Source organism: Thermobia domestica, chromosome 13 (genome assembly GCF_964235325.1).
Source record: "Thermobia domestica chromosome 13, izTheDome1.hap1.1, whole genome shotgun sequence".
Classification (NCBI taxonomy): Eukaryota; Metazoa; Arthropoda; class Insecta; order Zygentoma; family Lepismatidae; genus Thermobia; species Thermobia domestica.
The window spans coordinates 198,339,679-198,359,122 of NC_137466.1; the positions used below are offsets into that span (position 1 = coordinate 198,339,679).

Consider the following 19,444-nt stretch of genomic DNA (forward strand, 5'->3'; position numbering starts at 1 on the left):
ATCGAAGGGTGATGGTATTATTGGAAGCTTTTTAATCAGGTAATTTACAATGCAGTCAATCTTGTAGTAAATTGTAGTTCATCGTGCGACATAATTTTTGATAGAATATTTGTATTCGATAGTGAACGAATAAATATGTTTTCTTTGTTTCAGAGTAACATCAGGATTTACAACCATGGTAAAATTATACGCCTTAAGCGTTCTGTTTAAAGGGCCTCAACATGTAAATTTGCTGAAGGCATCATACGACCTAGCAAATTTTAGCTTTTTCCAGAGAGGAAGCGTCCAAGAATTTATGGCGTTTACGAGTAAAATTATAGTGGAAAGAACACAGTTTGCTGCTAGACAGTCTGTGAAGGAAGGCGGTACGTATAATATATGTTTTTTATTTCTTGTTCAGTGTGAAATATAGATTGCCCTGCTGTCTAATATGAATCACTGTTGTCAATTATTAGTGAGTGTGCATGATGTATTTTTAATAATTATAATTTCAGTGACCGGTTGTCAGCTTCGTCAGGGGAAGTAGAAAGAATGAATGCTCATGAAATACTGAAATTATGTGCACATCGAAATATATCTTGAACATTGGCGACTTATATATATATTGTATTTAAGTGTGTGTTCCTTGTAATCTGAAACATATTACTAGAACGTATGTTTAAACTTTTTGTTTGTTTGTTTTGGTCTCATACTTCGCAGGGCACATGGAAGAATTTTATTAAGTCTATATAGCAATATTGTCTGTCCAAATTCTGTTTATGTATGGGTGAAAATATGAAGATACTACCAGAAGACCCGTTCTTCACACTGAGAGAATAGATTTTATTTTGGACATAAAAGGACTGAATTTGGATTTAAAACGGCATCGGAAGTGTCACTTCGTCTCAGCGACCCGAAAACTATGGATTCGACACTAATATCGGTCATTCTCGATCATTTTTAAATATCTCTCCCTCCCGTTGCACCGTCAAAGTGAAACAATAAAATCCATTTCAGAGCCGAACCACATCTTGTTGAAAATTTGATGGAAATCGGTTGGGTGTGGTTCAAGAATTATTAAGTCACAAACGTAGCCATTTTCATTTTTATATAAAAGATATTTGAGGAATTATAAATTCTTAGTACATAAAAATTTCCTCTATTTCGAAATAAAATTATAGTTAAACGTTTCTCAGTTACGCCCGTTAGGTTAAAGTAGACGGATGATAAAGTAAATGATCCTGAAATTAAATTTTTGTGTTCTCCCACCAGGAATCTAACCTGGGATTATGTTTACCAAAGTCACACACGCTAGCCACTAGTCCAGTGGGGAGGACACCTATACTTCGTATATGTAATGTAATTCAGTCAAACACTATTATAACAACTTGAATCTTTTTGGCCTCAATAAAATTTTATTTCCTATTGTCATTTTTCGTATTATAATCACAGCTTCCACTTTACAGTTAAGGAAAAATAAAAGTTTCGTTTTATAACACGTAAAATTGTATCATCTGTCACGATTGTGCCGTTCCGTTGCATGACTTGCGAAGGTAAGATATATATATATATATATATATATATATATATATATAGAAAATAGGTAGTGGTAATATGTCATGTTAGAGTTCGGTTTGATTGCCGCATAAAATTTGGAAAAAAAGAAAATTAGGTAAAATAATGTCTAGGTTTACGTCCCATGGTTGTACCCTGTAGGGATGTGTGATTAAAACGAATTATTATTATTATTATTATTATTATTATTATTATTATTATTATTATTATTATTATTATTATTATTATTATTATTATTAAAGAATTGGTGAAATGAGAATAGGGGCTGGGGGACCATAAAAACCCTGAGAAATTCCACGGACACGATGTTGTCCACAAACTCTCATGTCCTGGAATCGAACCAGGGACCCCTCGTACCAGAGGTGAGCATTCTACTACTCACCCACCATGCTTTCCCTTCCTTAAATTTCGACTGTGCATCTTCCGTATTTTGGAAAATATTACAATAATGTTTATTGTTGTAAGGGGTATGGGTTGTTGTGTGTAGCATAGTCTTACATTGTTCCAAGTTTAAGATGGTTTTCATGTTAACAAAAAATTGGTTACTTACCAATATATTCCGGCGTGGGAAAACTAAATATTCTCCAGACGCATCGGAACAACAATCTAGTTCCGTCTTCAGTGAGAAGGTAACAAGTATTAAAACGGGTGAAAGAAATATGGTATGGGAACAGGAATAATTCTAATGGATTTTGTGTGCTTTTGAGGTTCATTTAGTTAGTTTAATTAATTCTTTTTTTAATTCTCCTTTTCAGACTATATGTGTCACGTGTATGTTCGGGGAGATAACTTGGCAGGAGTACTTATTTCAGACCATGAATATCCTCACAGAGTGGCTCACACGTTGATAACAAAGGTAACACTTGTTTTGCTTTAAGAATTTTTGAGAATTGTTTCCTTTTTTGGTTTCTGGGTTGTTGAGTGTGTGGAATTCAGCTTTTTTTTTTTTTTTTTTTTTAAGGAGTAATATGTAAGGTGACGACTTAAGATAAATAGATCCTCGAGTGGACCATGGTTGACTGTGAAAACATAGATTCACTGGTGGAAACCTGCTCCAGAGTTCTGTATGGGGTTAGGATGAAAAGTTAGGTTAGACCTTTGGAACGATAGTCTTAGTAATTGATGACAACTGTGGCGGATCCCTGAGCTGCAGGTCAGATGATGTCAGAACGAAGCCCCGAGACTGACCAGTGTTCAGCAAATATTATGTTATGCTTGGAGAATACTTGGGAAGTGAAGATCAGGAATTGTCTGAAAATATGCGATATGTATGCATCTAGGGAATATAATTTCCTGATTCTCTCCCTAAGAAGCATCGTTAAGTCAGTTTGGTTGGATGACAAATAACATTGCCAAGTAGGTGGTAGACAAAGGAAGAATAGTCGATATGAAATTTTAAGTTGATTGATTGGGCATCAGAGGAAGATTAGAAAGTGAAATGAAAAAAAAGAAAAATAGTTTAACGTTCCATGGTTATGCCTCTTAGGCTGAAGCGAACGTATGATTAATGTGTATGAATGTTTGTGAAGTTACACTTTTTTGTGTGCTCTTCCATCGGGAGTCAAACCTGAGACCACTGCACCAATAGCACACGCGCGAACTACTAGACCAGTGGGAAAGGCTGGGGAAGAAGATTAGGATGTATGATAAGGTCTCTCTTCGGTCAAGTTCAGAGAGCGTGAAAAAAAAAGGTTGAGAAGATTTTTGTCATCCGTGTTCGGTTAGATTTCTTGTCCCATCGTTTTCGATTAATAGGTTAGGGGTGGATCGGTTCAGTAATACTTCAAACGAAGGGAGAAAAGAGGAATTGCTGATCGGGAGTAGGAGAGATGATAAGAGCCATGTCCGAGGGAAAGAACAAAGTCGAATGTTTGAAGAGAAGGTATTGCGGAGTTCTGCTAAGAGGTGGAGCTTTCATATATGTTTCAAATTAACAATGGTGATAATGGAAGGGATGGAAAAGTTTTAAAGGGATTGGATTTCGATTATTATTATTATTATTTTACAAGGACTGATCAAGAAAGACTGACCATAAATGAATAAACATAATTACCTGTACTAATCCTCCAAATATTGATGGTCTTTTTCAAAATAGTCCCCCATTACAAGCAATGCACTTGTCCCAACGTTTTTGTCAGTCATCAAAGCCATGCTGGAAGCCATTTTTGGACAGATCCTTCAAAATAATCTCCGCTGCCCCCGAAGATGCGAAACGCCGTTCCCGGAGGTGTTTCTTCAAAGTTGGAAAAAGAAAGAAATCACAAGGAGCTAGATCAGGGCTATATGGAGGAAGGTGTACCCACGGAACGTTGATCTTTGCAAGATAGTCAACAGAATTTCTGTACTGTTCTTCGCGTGTCAGTTCCATGTTGCATTGTGCGAAACTGAAACTACGTGTGCTTGAACGGCTGCCAAGGTCACATTCCTGGCATCATGGTCTTCAAACTTGCTCTGTTTATTCGTCACATCTCCCACTACACAGACGTGCCTTGTTACTGTATTCACCACAAACACTGATGATGAGTCTACGTAATTTCTTCATTAACTCATCTTTGGTTTTCATTCCTTTTCTTTATATTATAGTGAAAGTAAATGTTTCTTGTTAAAGTACCTGTATTATTTCTTCGCTTTCCTACACATACTAATTCAGCCATTCCATTAGTTTTATCTGCCTCCACTAAACATCATTTATTCTATCTTTAGCCTGCTAACATTACCGCGTGACCCTGAATTTGAACATAGCACACACCTGGATAGCTTCAGTTACTTTTTTTTGTAGTTTTTGCTCCCTGTATCTGATAAAGCTTTGAGCGAAAGGAAAGTGTACTTTTGTAGTATGTGTGATTATATTTGCAGTATTTTCTACAAATACAATTATTTATCAGAATTAATGAATTAAGAAGATAAAATGTGTCTGTGTACATTGCTGAACTTGAACTTCTACCTGTTTTCAAAACGTCTGATATACATATTTTTTGAAAGTAATATATTCAGTTTGCAATGCAAACAATGTCACACCAGCCACTACCGAGATAATTTTTCAAACTAAAATTTTTTTTCTGGTCCTGGCCTCCGTGCGAAAAAGAAAATTGGATTTTTTAAAAAAAAAAAGATTACACTACTGTCATTATTTTTACTTTTATCGTTGTTTTTCTTTCCTTCGCTTTCGAGCAACGAAGGAGAGAAGAAAGTATGGTAGCTGTGAAGAAATCGAATTCGAGATTTCCACCAATTTACATTTTTCATGGCCCATAGATAGATTCCGTTTTCAACATCTATCCGTCTGTTCGTCCTGAGTACATTCATTTAGAGACCATACCATTCATCGTGTCGAGAGCAAATTTTGAACTTAAGGCTTCTATGTGATTTTTCAGGAGATTTATAAATTTTCTTCCTACCCCTAAAAATAAGGGTAGTTTACTGAAGGGTGAAAATCAATATTTGCGATTTTCTTAAAAACAGCTTTAACAATTTTGTTTTTATTTCATAAATCAATTTTTCAATAAAACCCCATACTAAGGTATAAGTCATTTCTGTAGGAAGAGTCGAGAAGTGGTTTACTCTTGATAGTGGGTTTTTTTCGGTCAGTTTTTTTCAGATGCTATATAAAGATCTTGTTTATATTTCATAAATAAATATGCCGTTAATAATATGATAATATAGCAAAACTCATTTGTCCTTTAAAAAAAAAAGTGCGAGGCGTGGTTTATTCTTGGGATTTTTTTTTTTTTTTTTTTAAATGATTTACTCATACATAACGATTTCATTCATATTTCATAAATATTTATCTAATTAATAATTCTATAATGTTGGTTAAATTACACCTTATGAACAAATTCACAAGGAGTGGTTTACCCTTGGAGTGAATTTCTTTTCAGACTACTTTCTCAAAAACGACTCAGGCGATTTTGTTCATATTTCACTAATATTCGAATAATTGTTGCATAAATAACTTCCATTAGAATATCCACAAAGGGTAGTGTTTACTCTTGTGGTGAGGGCTTTCATATATATATAGTTTTGTGAAACACTTCGTCAGTTTTGTAATTTTATATAGAAATATTTCATTAATGATCATAAAATATGGTACGTCATTTTCTTATGGAAAAATCTGCAGGGGTTAGTTTTCTTTGGGTGAAATTTTCCGAAAACACCTTATAAATTTGTTTCTATTTCACAAGAAAATGTTTCCATTAATAACTGCAGCACAACATGATTTAAATTAAGAAATGGAGCAAGAACGTTTAGTGCGCTGACCCGTACTTTTTATTATTTTCCCCCCTCTTTCATGAAAATAGAAGTTTTAATTTTTAATGAAAAAAACTAGCAGCGCTGTTAATTTTGCTTGATTTTGAAAAACTACTTAAAACTTTTTTTTTTCTTTTTTTTAACGAAAACTTGACTGGTTTAAAAGTATTAGGTTATTCGTTGTATCAATGTTTTTTCCATTAAATGAAATGCCGTTAGCTATAAGACGTTTTGTAATTTCAGGTGTTAGATGAATTCACAGCGAAGATCCCACAGTCGTTATGGGCTACAGAGTCAGAAGCTTCGATTTCATTCCCTCAAGTGAATACCTATTTGGCCAAATACCAAAATCCCCGCGAAGCGGATGCCATGACAAAAATGCAGGAAGAACTGGATGAAACCAAAATTATATTGGTAAGACATTGATCTTTCTATTTGTCAGATATTTCAGTCGGTTCAGAAAGAAATGAAAATAGCTCAGAATGAGACATAGGTGTAAGAATGATGGTGTAGAACTTTTCACATTAATACATTACACACAAAAATATTATATCAAATTAGTTTTATAGTTTTATGGTATGAAATTAACTACGAAGTTAGTATTTCTGTTAATATTTTAAGTCCACATATAGTCTACTTAGTTCCGAAGCGTATTTTCTCTTCGAGTGTTGGTTGGAGGTTACCCTTGCTCTTCAGTATCGAGCTATTGCTTAATGTGGAGTCCGAACCACATGAACTTCCACCGAGAATTGAACCCAAGTTCCTGGAAAGCACGTACACCAGCCATATTGCCGAGTCTTCCTTGAATTTCCAGTTTGTAAGAAAGTTGATTCCATATAAAATATATGTTGTTCCATGGTATCGCACTTCAAAATGTGATCATTATGTAATTTTGGGGGATTGATGCTTAGTAGTAAAATTCTCAGTTATAATATACGAGATCTGAAGTTCGAATCCAGGTTATAAGACTTTGAGCCGGTCAAACATAATCTATCTCTCTCTCTCTCTCTCTCTCTCTCTGTCTGTCTCTGTCTCTCTCTCGTTTTTTTGTAGGAATGACGCATACTCAGTGATTGGGTGCTTACCTATGATACGAAGGGTTTTTAATTTGATCCCAGAGATGTAAATTTGTAACGAACAGAATCGTCTGAGAGTTTTGTTGTTTCTCCCATTCTCCTCGTTTTGACTTCTTTTATGATCCATTTCGTTTAGACTACATTGCATAATCGTCTGAAAGCTAGAAATTTATTTTCTCGAGAATAAGTCCAAGAAATAGAGTGCGATTTATACGCCAGTAGAGAGATTTTTATTATTTCATTTTCAATAAGTTTTCCAGTTTAGCCTGTTTTCTGTTTTGTTTGATGTCTTCATTTTGCCTCTGTATGGAGTATAACAGCATTCTAGTTACATTCCGAGACACACGGGCGATTTTACAGTTAGTTAAGCATTTTTAATCCTATACAAAGTCAGATAAAATAACACTTATATATAGTTCGAAAAATCCCGCCATACCGACAGGAAATACAATTGAAGCGTAGATAATTCAAAGCCAATAATATGTAGACCTATGTATCAATTGGATTTGTATCATTATGGCGCCTAATTCTAGGTAAAATTATTTTTTCGAGCACTGTACATACATACATACTTACATACATACATAATATGCAGTAAAAGCTCTTTTTTCCTCCAAATTTAATACATAAAATTGGGTGTCCCGTTTACAGTAACTCAAAGACAGGTTGTTGCTGTCTACAGTGTTACAGGATTCTTCTTTAATAACCATAATTGTGTATTTGTATTTCTCACTCTCATTATCTTACAGAATGAGACTGTAGCGCATTCACATTATTCAAGTCTTATTTATTTACTGGAGCGAAGGAGAGAAGCCCTGAGCACATAACTAATGAGCAAAACACTTTTGCAATGCAACGAAACATAAGATATTGTATAGAATAAGTAGATAAATCAAATGATAGCACGAGAGTGGGGGAATAATTTATTTATCTGGCCAACCATTCAGGGATTTTCAACGAGAATGTTGTTCAACGTAATCTTACTATGGTAAGAAATACATTTCGTAGAAAGATTAATGGGATTCGCTCATTTGGGACATTCAGTGATTGATTTTCCTGGATTCTATTCAGTCTGACAAGCGCAATGCTTCAAAAATTTTAAACAGGCTGAAGTATGAGAGCAATGTGCGTGGGGTTATAAAGGAAGCCAAACGCATATTTATACACTAGTTGAATACTCATTTTTCATACGGGGGAAATATATTTATGGGAAATATTTTTGGAAAGTGCGATATGAACTCACTGTCCTCTTAGAATGCGTATTTAAGTCTAAATGGAATGGTGAGAACCCAACTGGGCCCAAGTGCGGGGCCACGGTGGCTCAGTGGTAGAGCACTTACATTTGGTGCGTGGGGTCCTTGGTTTGATCCCCGACCAAGTAAGTTTGTGGTGGACAACATCGTGTCCGCGCATTTTCTCGGGGTACTCCTTTTTCATCGTCTCTCTCAGCCTAAAGAGCATAAGCCCAGGACTGGCACGTTAAACTGAAATATTCATTTCATTTTTGGATCCAAGTGCTAAATATGCTGTCTCGTTTCCTTCGTGGCTAAGCGGTTAGCGTACGCACTTTTGGCGTGGGAGGCCCGGATTCGATTCCCGGCGGGAGCTCATGTGGTTTGGATTCCACGTTAATCAGTACATCCACGTCTCATATAGCCTTGCTGCTGAACGGGACGTTATGCTCAAAATCAACTCAACTCGTTTCCTTCGTTGTGTAACCACTTCCTTGTGATTTCGTCTTCCTTTGCTGTTTTCCTCAGCAAGTCTGTTGTTGGATATGAGTTGAGTTGAGTTGATTTTAGTTTAGCGTCTTTTTCAGCAGCGAGACTATGTGATACGTGGATCTACTGATAAACGTGGAATCCGAACCACATAAGCTCCCGCTGGGAATTTTGCTGTAGACTGGATTTACTTCCTAAATTTGTTCCGTGCCTCACTGACATTGTGTTGTTTATGCTCAAAGTCTACATTAGAACAATAGAAAATATTTTTATTATGTATAACAATTAAAAACGAATAATTTTAAATATAATTTTAATTATTAATGAACCTATTGTTGCGGTGTGAAATTTTGAACTTCCCTATACCCCCCTTACTATCACATTTTAATGAAAGTAGCTTGATAAAACCCCAGTTCGAGGTAGGTACTAATTATATTCAAAAATTCATGTCAATCGGTTCGATCGTCACCCGGTTTTATGAGTATCGATAAGCACGACTACGAACTTCTAATGCATATCCATAGATAAGTATATTCTGTTTTGAGAATGTATGTGTCGTAATACATAGATCAATGTATTGAGGCCGCTTTTATTCATTATGACGTAGTTCCCTGTCGTGCATGGTGCATCATTTGTGTTCTTTTATTTTAGTAGTGCTATAGTATTTATTTATTTATTTATTATTTGCTTGTTGTAATAGAAAACACTTTTTTATTTGCAGCATAATACTATAGAAGCAGTCTTAGAAAGGGGAGAAAAGTTGGATGACCTAGTAGCTAAATCTGAAGGATTAAGCATACAGTCAAAAGCATTTTATAAAACAGCACGAAAAACAAATTCATGTTGCAGTTTTGGATAAGTGTTGTTGTTATTTTTTTTGCCCACATAAATTATTTCCCCCAAAATATACTACACTAGTTTTTGGTCCCCAAAAGTGAAATATAGAATGAATTACAAGATTTATGGAAATGTAAAGAAATTTTAAAAAAAAAATTACGGGTGCTGTTCTTTCCTACGTCAGGCATAATCTGAAAAACTGAAACTTTTTTCCTATAAGACATTCCAAAGTCTCCGATTTTTCCCGATAAACGAAGGAAACTGAGTGTTACGTGTGTAGTTTTGGTATGCATGTTTGTTTTATCGATGTATGCGCATGTTTCACTGTTGATTGTTATAAGTATATTGTGATCATGATATTGATATACATATGTATATTTTCTCTGTGTATATGTGCGTGCGAGTGTGTGTGTGTGTCTGTGTGTACGTATGAGGTTAAAAAAATAAAAAAAAAATAAAAAATTCCAGTTGTAAACTGAATTGACTTTATGTTAATGCCTTTCATTTATGATATGAAATATAATAACTGTACATTTGCTGTGTAAAGTATTCTTCGTTATATGTATATGATTTATTTATGATGTAAGTTACCTTTTATTTCAACCTTGTCAACGTATCTTGCAATGATATGTTGATTTGTTTGTGGAATGTGTTTAATTATTCTATTATTATTATGATAACGATGAATTGTAGTAATTTTTAAGTTGAATACATCACGATTCGTAGCTCAGAAAGTATGCTTGAAAATAGGACAGAAAAAAAAAGGAATAATGTATTGATTCATACAGTTTGAGAAGATCTATGAGGGGGCGTCCTGTAAGTTATCTACCTAGACAGGAAGGAATGCAGATAGGCTCATCGGGTCATCATTGTTTTTCGGTGTAGTCCCCATGGAGGTCTACACACCGTCGCCACTTTGTGGGTAGCAAAAAAATCTGAGAGAGAGAGAGAGAGAGAGAGAGAGAAAAAAGGCCTGTAAACAGCCTGTTGGATCTCTTCGGGCGCGGGAAATCGTGGTGTTTTCATTGTATGGACTCCTGCTTGCTCTCAGGATCCCAGTGGTGGACCCATGTTTCGTCCCCTGTCACCAGTTGAGCCAGGAATTTGTCCTGGTCCTCCTCAAAGAAGTCCAACAAGTCTTGGGACAGCTGTACCCTGCAAACATTCGCTACGAGGCGTAACACAAACACTCTGTTCACGGCCACACTGCGTTGCTCCGATTGACCTCAAATTGCGCAGCAGGGTTCCCCACAGTGGCCTTGCCGTGCATGTCTGGCGTCCTTATGCTTCGTCCCTCCCTCCCTGTCTAGGTAGGCAACTTATTGGACATCCCTCGTATGATCAGTACAAAGGCTGAAACGCTATTTTTATTTGTAGTTGTACACAAGGGCATGCTTCTTTGAATGTTAATGGATATCTTAATGTACCGACTCTGTTTTGGTGCTAGTAGAATCAGATACACAAACACGAAAATTTTATTAAATAATTGTGTAGTCGTTTGCTCTATTAGGACAAACACAGTCAGCGGCTTCAGAACGATTATTTATAACAGACAGATATATTTATTTATAATAGGTATTACCAGCGATTGTTATAATCTTTTCGCTGTTACTTTTATTTTAATAGAAAAAATGCTGCTGCTAATAACATATTGAATTAGATATAATTACCTTCGTGTTTGGTATTTAAACAAAGAAAAAAGAAAAAACTTTTAAATAAGAAAAGACGTAATATTTTAAATTTACGAGTGAATCTTTTGGTAACTATGATATTCGAGAATTCAAAAGTAATTTTCTTAATGAAGTGAAGTGAGTGAATATCTCTGTAGTGTCACGGAAAAGTGGGTTAAGTCTAAGTTTGTTGAAATTAAGTTGTATTCAGCATGGGACTTGTTTCGATACATATTTTCTCAGGAAAAGTTTTAATGGAATTCTAGAAGTAAGTGGTTAAGAATTCGAAATTATGAAGATGTATGGCTCTGGCATCATAATTGTGTGTAGTCTCTTGCCCTTGTCCTTAAAGATGAAGGTTTTTCGACTTATCCCCTTTTTCCGTGACATCACAGATCTATTACTTTATAATTTTCCATGTTTTTTGCTGTTGAAAACAGATGGAAAATATATTTTTCATATCGAATGCTGCGTGTAGTATTTCTTTTTCACTTGAAAAATTATATTCCTGATAAGTCCTTAAGGTTTGTCAAGATACATAATGGAGGCAATTGCTTTAGCGCTGCTGGAAAAGTATTTACAAACTACTACTAACAGTGGCACTAATGTTCCGCTATTATAAAATTCAGAAGAATAAATCTTTCTATATTTAAATTATCTGTGATTATGTAAGCAATAGAAGTTTGTAGCAGTAGTTTTGTGTGGGAAAGGACTTTCGAGCATTGATTTTCTTTATAATTTAAACTACGTTATGGTTTTAGAATATTATTCGATTTCATTGTTCAGTTGGCCACGCTTATCGAAAATTGTTAACAAAACATAAACATTGGGGCCGCGGTGGCTCAGTGGTAGAGCGTTCATCTCTGCTGCATGAGGTCCCTGGTTCGATCCCAACTCACGTCAAGTAGACTTTGTAGTGGACAAACACAGTGTGCGTGGATTTTCTCGGGGTTCTCCCGTTTCCTCCCACTTTCTTCATTCCATTATTTCATTCACCTCTCATCATTACTGTCTCCTTTAGCGTGGCCGACATAATCGTGGAACGTAAAACTCAAAGATTTCATTTCATTTTGTTTTTCAAAACATGACATCAAACAAAAAGGTGTTCTGACATCATTATGTTTTGGCCTATTGCTTACGATATTTTTCTTTCTTAAATTTCAAACTGACATCCATCCCGCATTGCCTTCTTCTCACGAGGGCAAGTTCAAAAGTTGTCTGCCTGACAATGAAAGACTGTTTTGTTAAGAGAATACCCATCCATGGCTACAAGAATATCTTTATTGGACACAACATGTTTTCCAGACAGAAATTTCTTTAAAAATGCGAATAGGTGGAAGTCAAAAGGTGCCAAATCTGGCGAATAGGTTGAATATTCCAGCAATTGTACTTCAAATCCTTCAGTTTTCTCATTGTCAAAGTATCTTTCTAGACAGATGCATTGTCCTGATGAATTATGATTAATTTTAATGTATAATCCAGACTTCTTCTAATGTAGTTTACCATCCAGTTGGTCCAGAAGACATGCGTAGTATTCTTCAGTTATTGTTTCACCGGGGTGTCTATCGGTCACGAAAGTCACGAATGTCACGAAAAAGTCACTAAATCAGAAAACGGTCATGCAAGTCACGAAATTTAGCTTTTGGGTCATGATTTTTTTTTAACTGTGCAAATGTAAGTACAGATTGAAAATTTTTGTTCTATAAAAGATCAAAATTCACCACCAAAAATTATATGATCGGCTTTAGACGCTACCAAATCGCAAGCAAAGTATGTTTGTATCGCATGGATGAAAATTCGGCCTAATTCGCTCTTGAAAATGTTAGGAAATTTTATGATTTGGAAAGAAAAGGTCACGAAATTTCATTGTGGAATTTTAGTAGACACCGTTTGCAAGGTAACCAATGAGAATACTTTTTGTATCCCAGAAAACACTGGCCATAACTTTTCCGGCAGGTGAAATCGGCATTGCCTTTTTTGTGTAGGGCCAGCTTCCACCCCTACTTTGATTACTGTTTTGTTTCATGGCGTGTAGTAGTGTACCCCGCCTCATCTACAGTAACAAATCTTCGCACAAAATCAATTTGATTATTTTTAAAACAGTCCAAACATTGCTTAGAAATTTATTTCTAGTCAACATTCAGCGAATGTAGCGCCTACCTCATATTTAGTTATTCGTGTAAAATGTGTCATACTCTTGCTTCTAATATGCCTAAGGCGTATTTCAGCGCCATCGCCATACTACGCCGATCGTCCAATACCATATTGTGCACTTTCTCGATGTTTTCGTCTGTGGTTGCTGTTTTGGAAAGCCTTCCACGTGCATCGCCTTCGAGAGACATATGGTCACGTTTAAATTTAGCCACCTGTTACTTAACCTTATCACTATGACCTGGGGTCCACAGGGACCCCAGGCACTTTTAATTAGCTGCCATTTTGTACATATCGTACCTTGGATGCTCATGCCTAGTGACATATCAAAATGTTTCTAGTACGCTGCAAGCTTTTCACAATATACATTTCAACGAGTGATATGCTTTTTCACCTTAAAGTTTTAATGTCATATTTCTGTGACCTGGGGTCCGAGCGGACCTCAGATATATTCGATGTACAATTTGCTTTGTAAATGTTAATATGTGCACGTGCTGGATGTTTGAAAGCTTCTTTATTTTACAAACATGTTCCAGCACATTTTAGGTGTACATTACTTCAACAATGCCGCTAGCTTCTCTATTTTATCAACAGGTATCAGAGCAATTTACGTTCATGTAATTTCAACAATGCGCATCACTTGTTTGATTTTTGAGTTGAGTTTATGGCTGTTCGCCAATCAGTGAAACCTGTCCTGCAGTGCTCCTGAAATGATTTCGTTGTGTTCTTCGCTTGCAAAATGTCACCACAAAACGCTATTTCAGTAGAAGAAGCTAAGCGTATATTATGTAAAAGTGACAGTGAAGATGATGGAAGATTTGGTAGTTGCGACGAATCCTCCGAATGCTAAGACACGGATGAAAGAGAAGACTTGAACTATGAATATGATCAAGAATCTGACAGTGGAAGTGAAACTACTGGTCTCTCGACCAACATTCTACTAGTCATACACAGGCTAGACATGATAGCGTTTTGAATCGAGATCATATTTCAAATGGGCTACTAAAGAACCTAATTCAATATAAACTGCAGGACAATATTTTGCAACAAAAAGGAGGATGCGAAGAATGATTCTAATAAATTTAATGCTCTGAAACTGTTCATAACGCCTGAAATGGCCAATCTCATTGTTCGGGAGACAAATCGAAGGTCTAAACAAGTGATAACCAACTGGAATAAATCGCATCCTGTAAATGAAAAGAAATGAACAGAAACAGATGAAACAAAAATGTATGCTTTTATTGGAATATTGTTAAAAGCTTGGTGGAGTTTACAAATTGGCGAATGCAAGTGTTGATAAATGTGGGCAGTGGGCAGTGGAATGCCAATATTTCGTGGTACAATGTCAATGGAATGTTTCCACCATTTGCTTCGTTTCTGTCGTTTCGACAATGTAGCGACAAAAACAGAGACTAGAGACAGACTCACTTGCTGCCTGCAGCGATGCTTGGAAAATGCTTCTGAATAATTTGTTCAAGATTTATAAGCCTGGAAGTGATCTGACCGTTGATGAACAGTTGGTAGCATTTCGCGGAATATGGGTTTAAACAGTACATACCTACCAAGCCTGGAAAATACAGAACAAAAATAAGAAACAACACTTTGTACCTTGTAAAGCGATTGGTTGATCCTCGGAAATACAAGAGACGCAACGTCGCCACGATAACTTCTTCACCAGTGCTGAGTTAGCTGAAGTTGTATTCATATAAACGAAAGAATCGCTGCTGGCCTACTATATTATTTTTCAACATGCTGGACTGTGCAGCGGTAGCAGCATATATATTTTGGATTTTAAAATTTTCAGATTGTGAATTTGGAAAGCGACGCAGGTTTCGCCAATTTCTGAAAGAAATTGGGAGGGAGTTCGTCAATGACCAGATTCAACATTGAATGCACGAGCCTTCCAGTCTGGAGTTCATCTATCACAAATCTCTGGGGTTGGGAATTCCAAAGTCACAAACTGCGGTCAAGAGAAGCAGAAAAAGATTTGTTGCCAACTGTGTTCACGTTCTTAGGATAAGAAGGTGAGGACAAGATTCAAGTGTTACCTCATTCCTTGCTGTCCGGAACACCAGCACACAATATGTGAAAATTGCGCAGGGAATATATAAAACACGTAAAATAAATGATATTGAACTCCATGAATATTAATACTAAGAAGTTAGGGTAACCCTGTATAGCATATTTCGTACATGCTGAAACCTATTATAATAATGTTATTTAGAAATTAATAATAGTTAGTGGGTAAGGTTAACATACGGATATTCAGAACATACTGAAACCTATATAGTAAATTGACATATAGGTGAATACTGGTAGTCAGTGGGTTAGACTAAGTTATGTCACATTTAGAACATTTTGAAGCCAATTTGATGATAAAGTTATGTACTCCCATGCGCAAAAAAAATTGCGCTTATACTGTAACTCAAGATTTTTCGCATTTATTCCATTTTCCTTACGTTTATGGGTAAAATTCAGTTATTAGTATGTGGAGATAATAGAAAGCAATCCATCTAAGGAGATATTTCCATAAAATATAATTAAATAATAAAAATATAAGCAAAAACAAAATTATGTTCGGTTTTGTGTATACTGGCAATAATGTTTTCGAGGGAATTTTTGGAGTAGCACAGCACGATTGTAGAGGGAATAACAGAATTGGTAACAGAACAGGGGGAGGATTGAATCAAGGAACTGGAAAGTAGAGTAAAATATTGCATTTATTGGCTTAAATCTATTGTGTAAATTGTCTGCCAAATATAAATTAGCTTCTGTAACCAAGATGTTGTACGGAAATATATAAACAAAGAGAAAAACTGTTGTCTTAAGTTTGGAAGTGACATGCTCTATAGCCATGAGCATTTATTTCTTAAGGAAAAGATAAGCACCAAAAAGAAAGTCTGTGTGGTCAAGTGGGTAGAGTGACGGATTAGCAATTCTTATACTGTTTTGACCCCCGATCGAATCCCATCCGATCCTCTTCAATTTTTTTTCTTTACAAAACATTGTAGAAAGTGTATAATTTTTATGTTAATAAGAACCGAAACAATATAATAATGAAAGAACTTTTTGTTTTTCTGATGACGTAGGCTATTTATTCAGAATTAGCTTACTATTTATTACTAATAGCGATTGTTTTTAGTTTATGGTTTTTTTTTTTTTTTTTTTTTTTTTTTTTTTTTAAACACAGCAGAAGTAACTTCAACTCACTGCGAGTGTCTGTGAGTCAGGAACAGTAAAAAGCAAAACAAGCGCGACCTGCAGCTTTACACACAGCGTGACGAACACAGTCACAGCCATAGCTCGTTGTCATGTTGAAAAAAAAAGGCTGAAGTTAATATACTGTTCTATGTTTCTGTGTGTGTGTTCCTTTTTAGAGTATTGACTCTCTCTCTCCCTCTCCTTTTGTTTCATATCCACAAGTGCAACAAATGCAAGTCTGTGTAAAAAAAAAAAATCAAGAATGCTTTCTTTAAACAAAACTAAATTTTACAGCTCTCTTTGTGAGGAACACGAATGCTTCCGAAAGATGCCATATATATTAACTATAATCATACCAAATTATACAGTAGCGTGAAAAACTGATAATAAAATGATGTAACATGCATAAGCTTTTTTTTCTAGCGTGACAACACATTAAACATAACAAATTAAATTTTTGGGATTACAAATTATCACATTACGTGTCGGTGTAGGCCTATTCGTTTTCACATTCGGTTGACGAAAGAAGAAAATGTGGTGATAGTTATAAAAACCGAATACCAGATTTCAATGAATTCAAGTTACATGGCTCCTACATATCGAAAAGATGATTTTTCGATGTCTGACCATCTATTCGTCTCTCGATTCGTCACGCTTTTACACGCACTCAAATAGAAGCCATACTGTTCAACGTATGTGGACCGAATTCTAGACATAACGTTTTAATAACATACTATCTTTCGAATTTTATGTCCTTTGACATCTAAAAGTAAGAGTAATTTACTGAAGGATTAAAATTTAAAACAATTCAATTTTCTCAAGTAAAAAAAGCTGTGACGATTTTATTTACTTTTTATAAATATATATTTTATTAACGAATCTCCACCGCATATGAATAATTTTTCTGAAAAAATATATATTGTGTAATTTACTGTATGGTATGCGTTCTTTTTGCAGAATTTTCTCAACCACATTTCATAAATAAACGTATCATTAATAACCTAAAATATAACAACTCGTTCGAAGGAGTAGCTTAATCTTAGGGTGAGCTTTACCCCGATGGTTTTCCCATTAACGCCTCAGGCAATTTTGTTCATATTTAGTAAAGAAATGTTTCATTAATAAACTAACATACAGCATAATTCGTTTATTCCGATAACATACAGAAGTGGTTTTCTCAAGGGTTGAATTTTTTTGGACAATTTTCTCAGTAATAACTTAGACAAATTTATTCCAATTTCAGTAAAATATTTTCTGTAATAATCTTACAATATGATATAACTCGGCCGAAAAGAAAAATCCAAAAGAGATAGTTTACTTTGACAGTGAAATTTTTCCCGACGATTTGCTTAAAAATTATTCTATATACTGTCAAAATTACAGATAGAAGAGTTTACCTTTGGGGGTAAGCTTTTCCCGATGACCTTCCTAAAAACACTCAGAAGATGTTTGTTGTTCATATTTTATAAATACATGTTACATAAATAACCTAACCTAGTTATTCCCTCATCCGGAAAAACTAGAAATGGTATATTACTTTTGACAGTAAGTTTTACCCTGCGATTTTCTCAAGGACGACTCAGGCGATTGTGTTCGTATTTCATAAATAAATGTTTTACGAAAACACTAACAATATAGCATAGCTCGTTTGTCCTGAAAAGATCCACAAGGGATAATTTATTCTTGGGGGTGACTTTTTTCATGATTTTCTCAGAAATTACTCAGACGCTTTTGCTTATAATTCACATACAATTATATCCTTAATAATTCTAATATATGGATCAAGTTATTTCTAACGGAAATATGACCAATGGGTACTTTACTTTTGGGCATGAAGTTTCTTCTAGCAAAGTTTTCCAAAACATTATTTTATTCGCAATTTCCCAAATAAATGTTTCAATAATAGTTGCAGCCTAACATAAGTCAGTGTAAAAAATTCGAGCGAGAAAGTACAATGCGTTTGCTCCGTACCCTTTCTTAAATATATTTTTAAATGTTACACCTAATCACAATTTTCCGAACAAAATCGAAACTTCTTTTTAAATGTGCCTTGTTATGGTCAAATGGTTCAAGTGCATTGGTTCTGGATTTGATTTCCAGTGAGAGCTATTGTCCAAGAGATGTGACACGTCGGTGCAAAGAAAAAAGTGTTTAAATCAGCCTAACCAAGCTAATCAACAAAAGAAATAATACAATGTTACGAAATTATCGTAGAAACGTTGTTAATATTAGATAGGTGCGACTGAAATGTCCAAATGATGATTGTCAATTCCAAAGGTCTTTGTTTTCGTCCGGCGGGAGCTCATATGGTTCGGATTCCACGTTAATCAGTAGGTCCACTTCTCATATAGCCACTGCTGAAAGGGACGTTAAACTCAAAATCACATCACACATATTTGTTTTCGCCTTTGTTTTAGCTCATAAATGTTTCTGTTCATGAGCTCATTAGTGGCTAAGCGGTTAGCGTACGCGCCTTTGGCGTGGAAAACCCGACTTCGATTCCCGGCGAGAGCTCACGTGGTTCGGAGTCCACGTTAATTAGTAGGCCGACGTCACATATAGCTTCGTTGCTGAACGAGACGTTAAACTCAAACTCAATGTCTTTGTTCATAAATGTATTTGTGTATGGTTTTGCATATACGTGGCATGGACATTAAATTTTGATTTCTACGCCATATGTATCTAATTACATACACAGCTATAGAACGAACACAACAAACTTGGAATATCTACATTGTTTGCGTATGGAAAATAATCACGCTCTACTGCACAGGAGAGCCGTGTGTATGGAATTCCATACACATGGCAATCAACGTATTAAGAAATGTATAATAATAAGAATTATTATTATTATTAATAATAATAATAATAATAATAAACAGAAAACGATACGATCACTTACATAATTTACAAATATAAGTTAACATTTAATAAGCATATAACTGCAATGGAATTAAGTTGTTTCTCTCTCTCCCTGAACGCAACA

The 19,444-nt window shown here is 35.3% G+C and overlaps 1 protein-coding gene across 2 annotated transcripts in view; it reads left to right on the forward strand.

Moving 5' to 3' along the window:
• The window catches only part of Ykt6 (YKT6 v-SNARE homolog), a 59,162-nt gene that overhangs the window by 19,754 nt on the left and 19,964 nt on the right, over nucleotides 1-19,444 (forward strand). Inside the window, exons 2-5 of one of the 2 annotated variants that reach the window (XM_081737204.1) lie at nucleotides 154-365; nucleotides 2,310-2,410; nucleotides 6,046-6,216; nucleotides 9,321-11,572. In XM_081737204.1, the coding sequence (XP_081593330.1) occupies nucleotides 176-365; nucleotides 2,310-2,410; nucleotides 6,046-6,216; nucleotides 9,321-9,458 (600 nt within the window). In that variant the 5' untranslated portion in view covers nucleotides 154-175 and the 3' untranslated portion in view covers nucleotides 9,459-11,572. Of the gene's footprint in view, nucleotides 1-153; nucleotides 366-2,309; nucleotides 2,411-6,045; nucleotides 6,217-9,320; nucleotides 11,573-19,444 lie in introns of those variants that run through there. The other variant, XM_081737205.1, reaches the window with a different exon arrangement.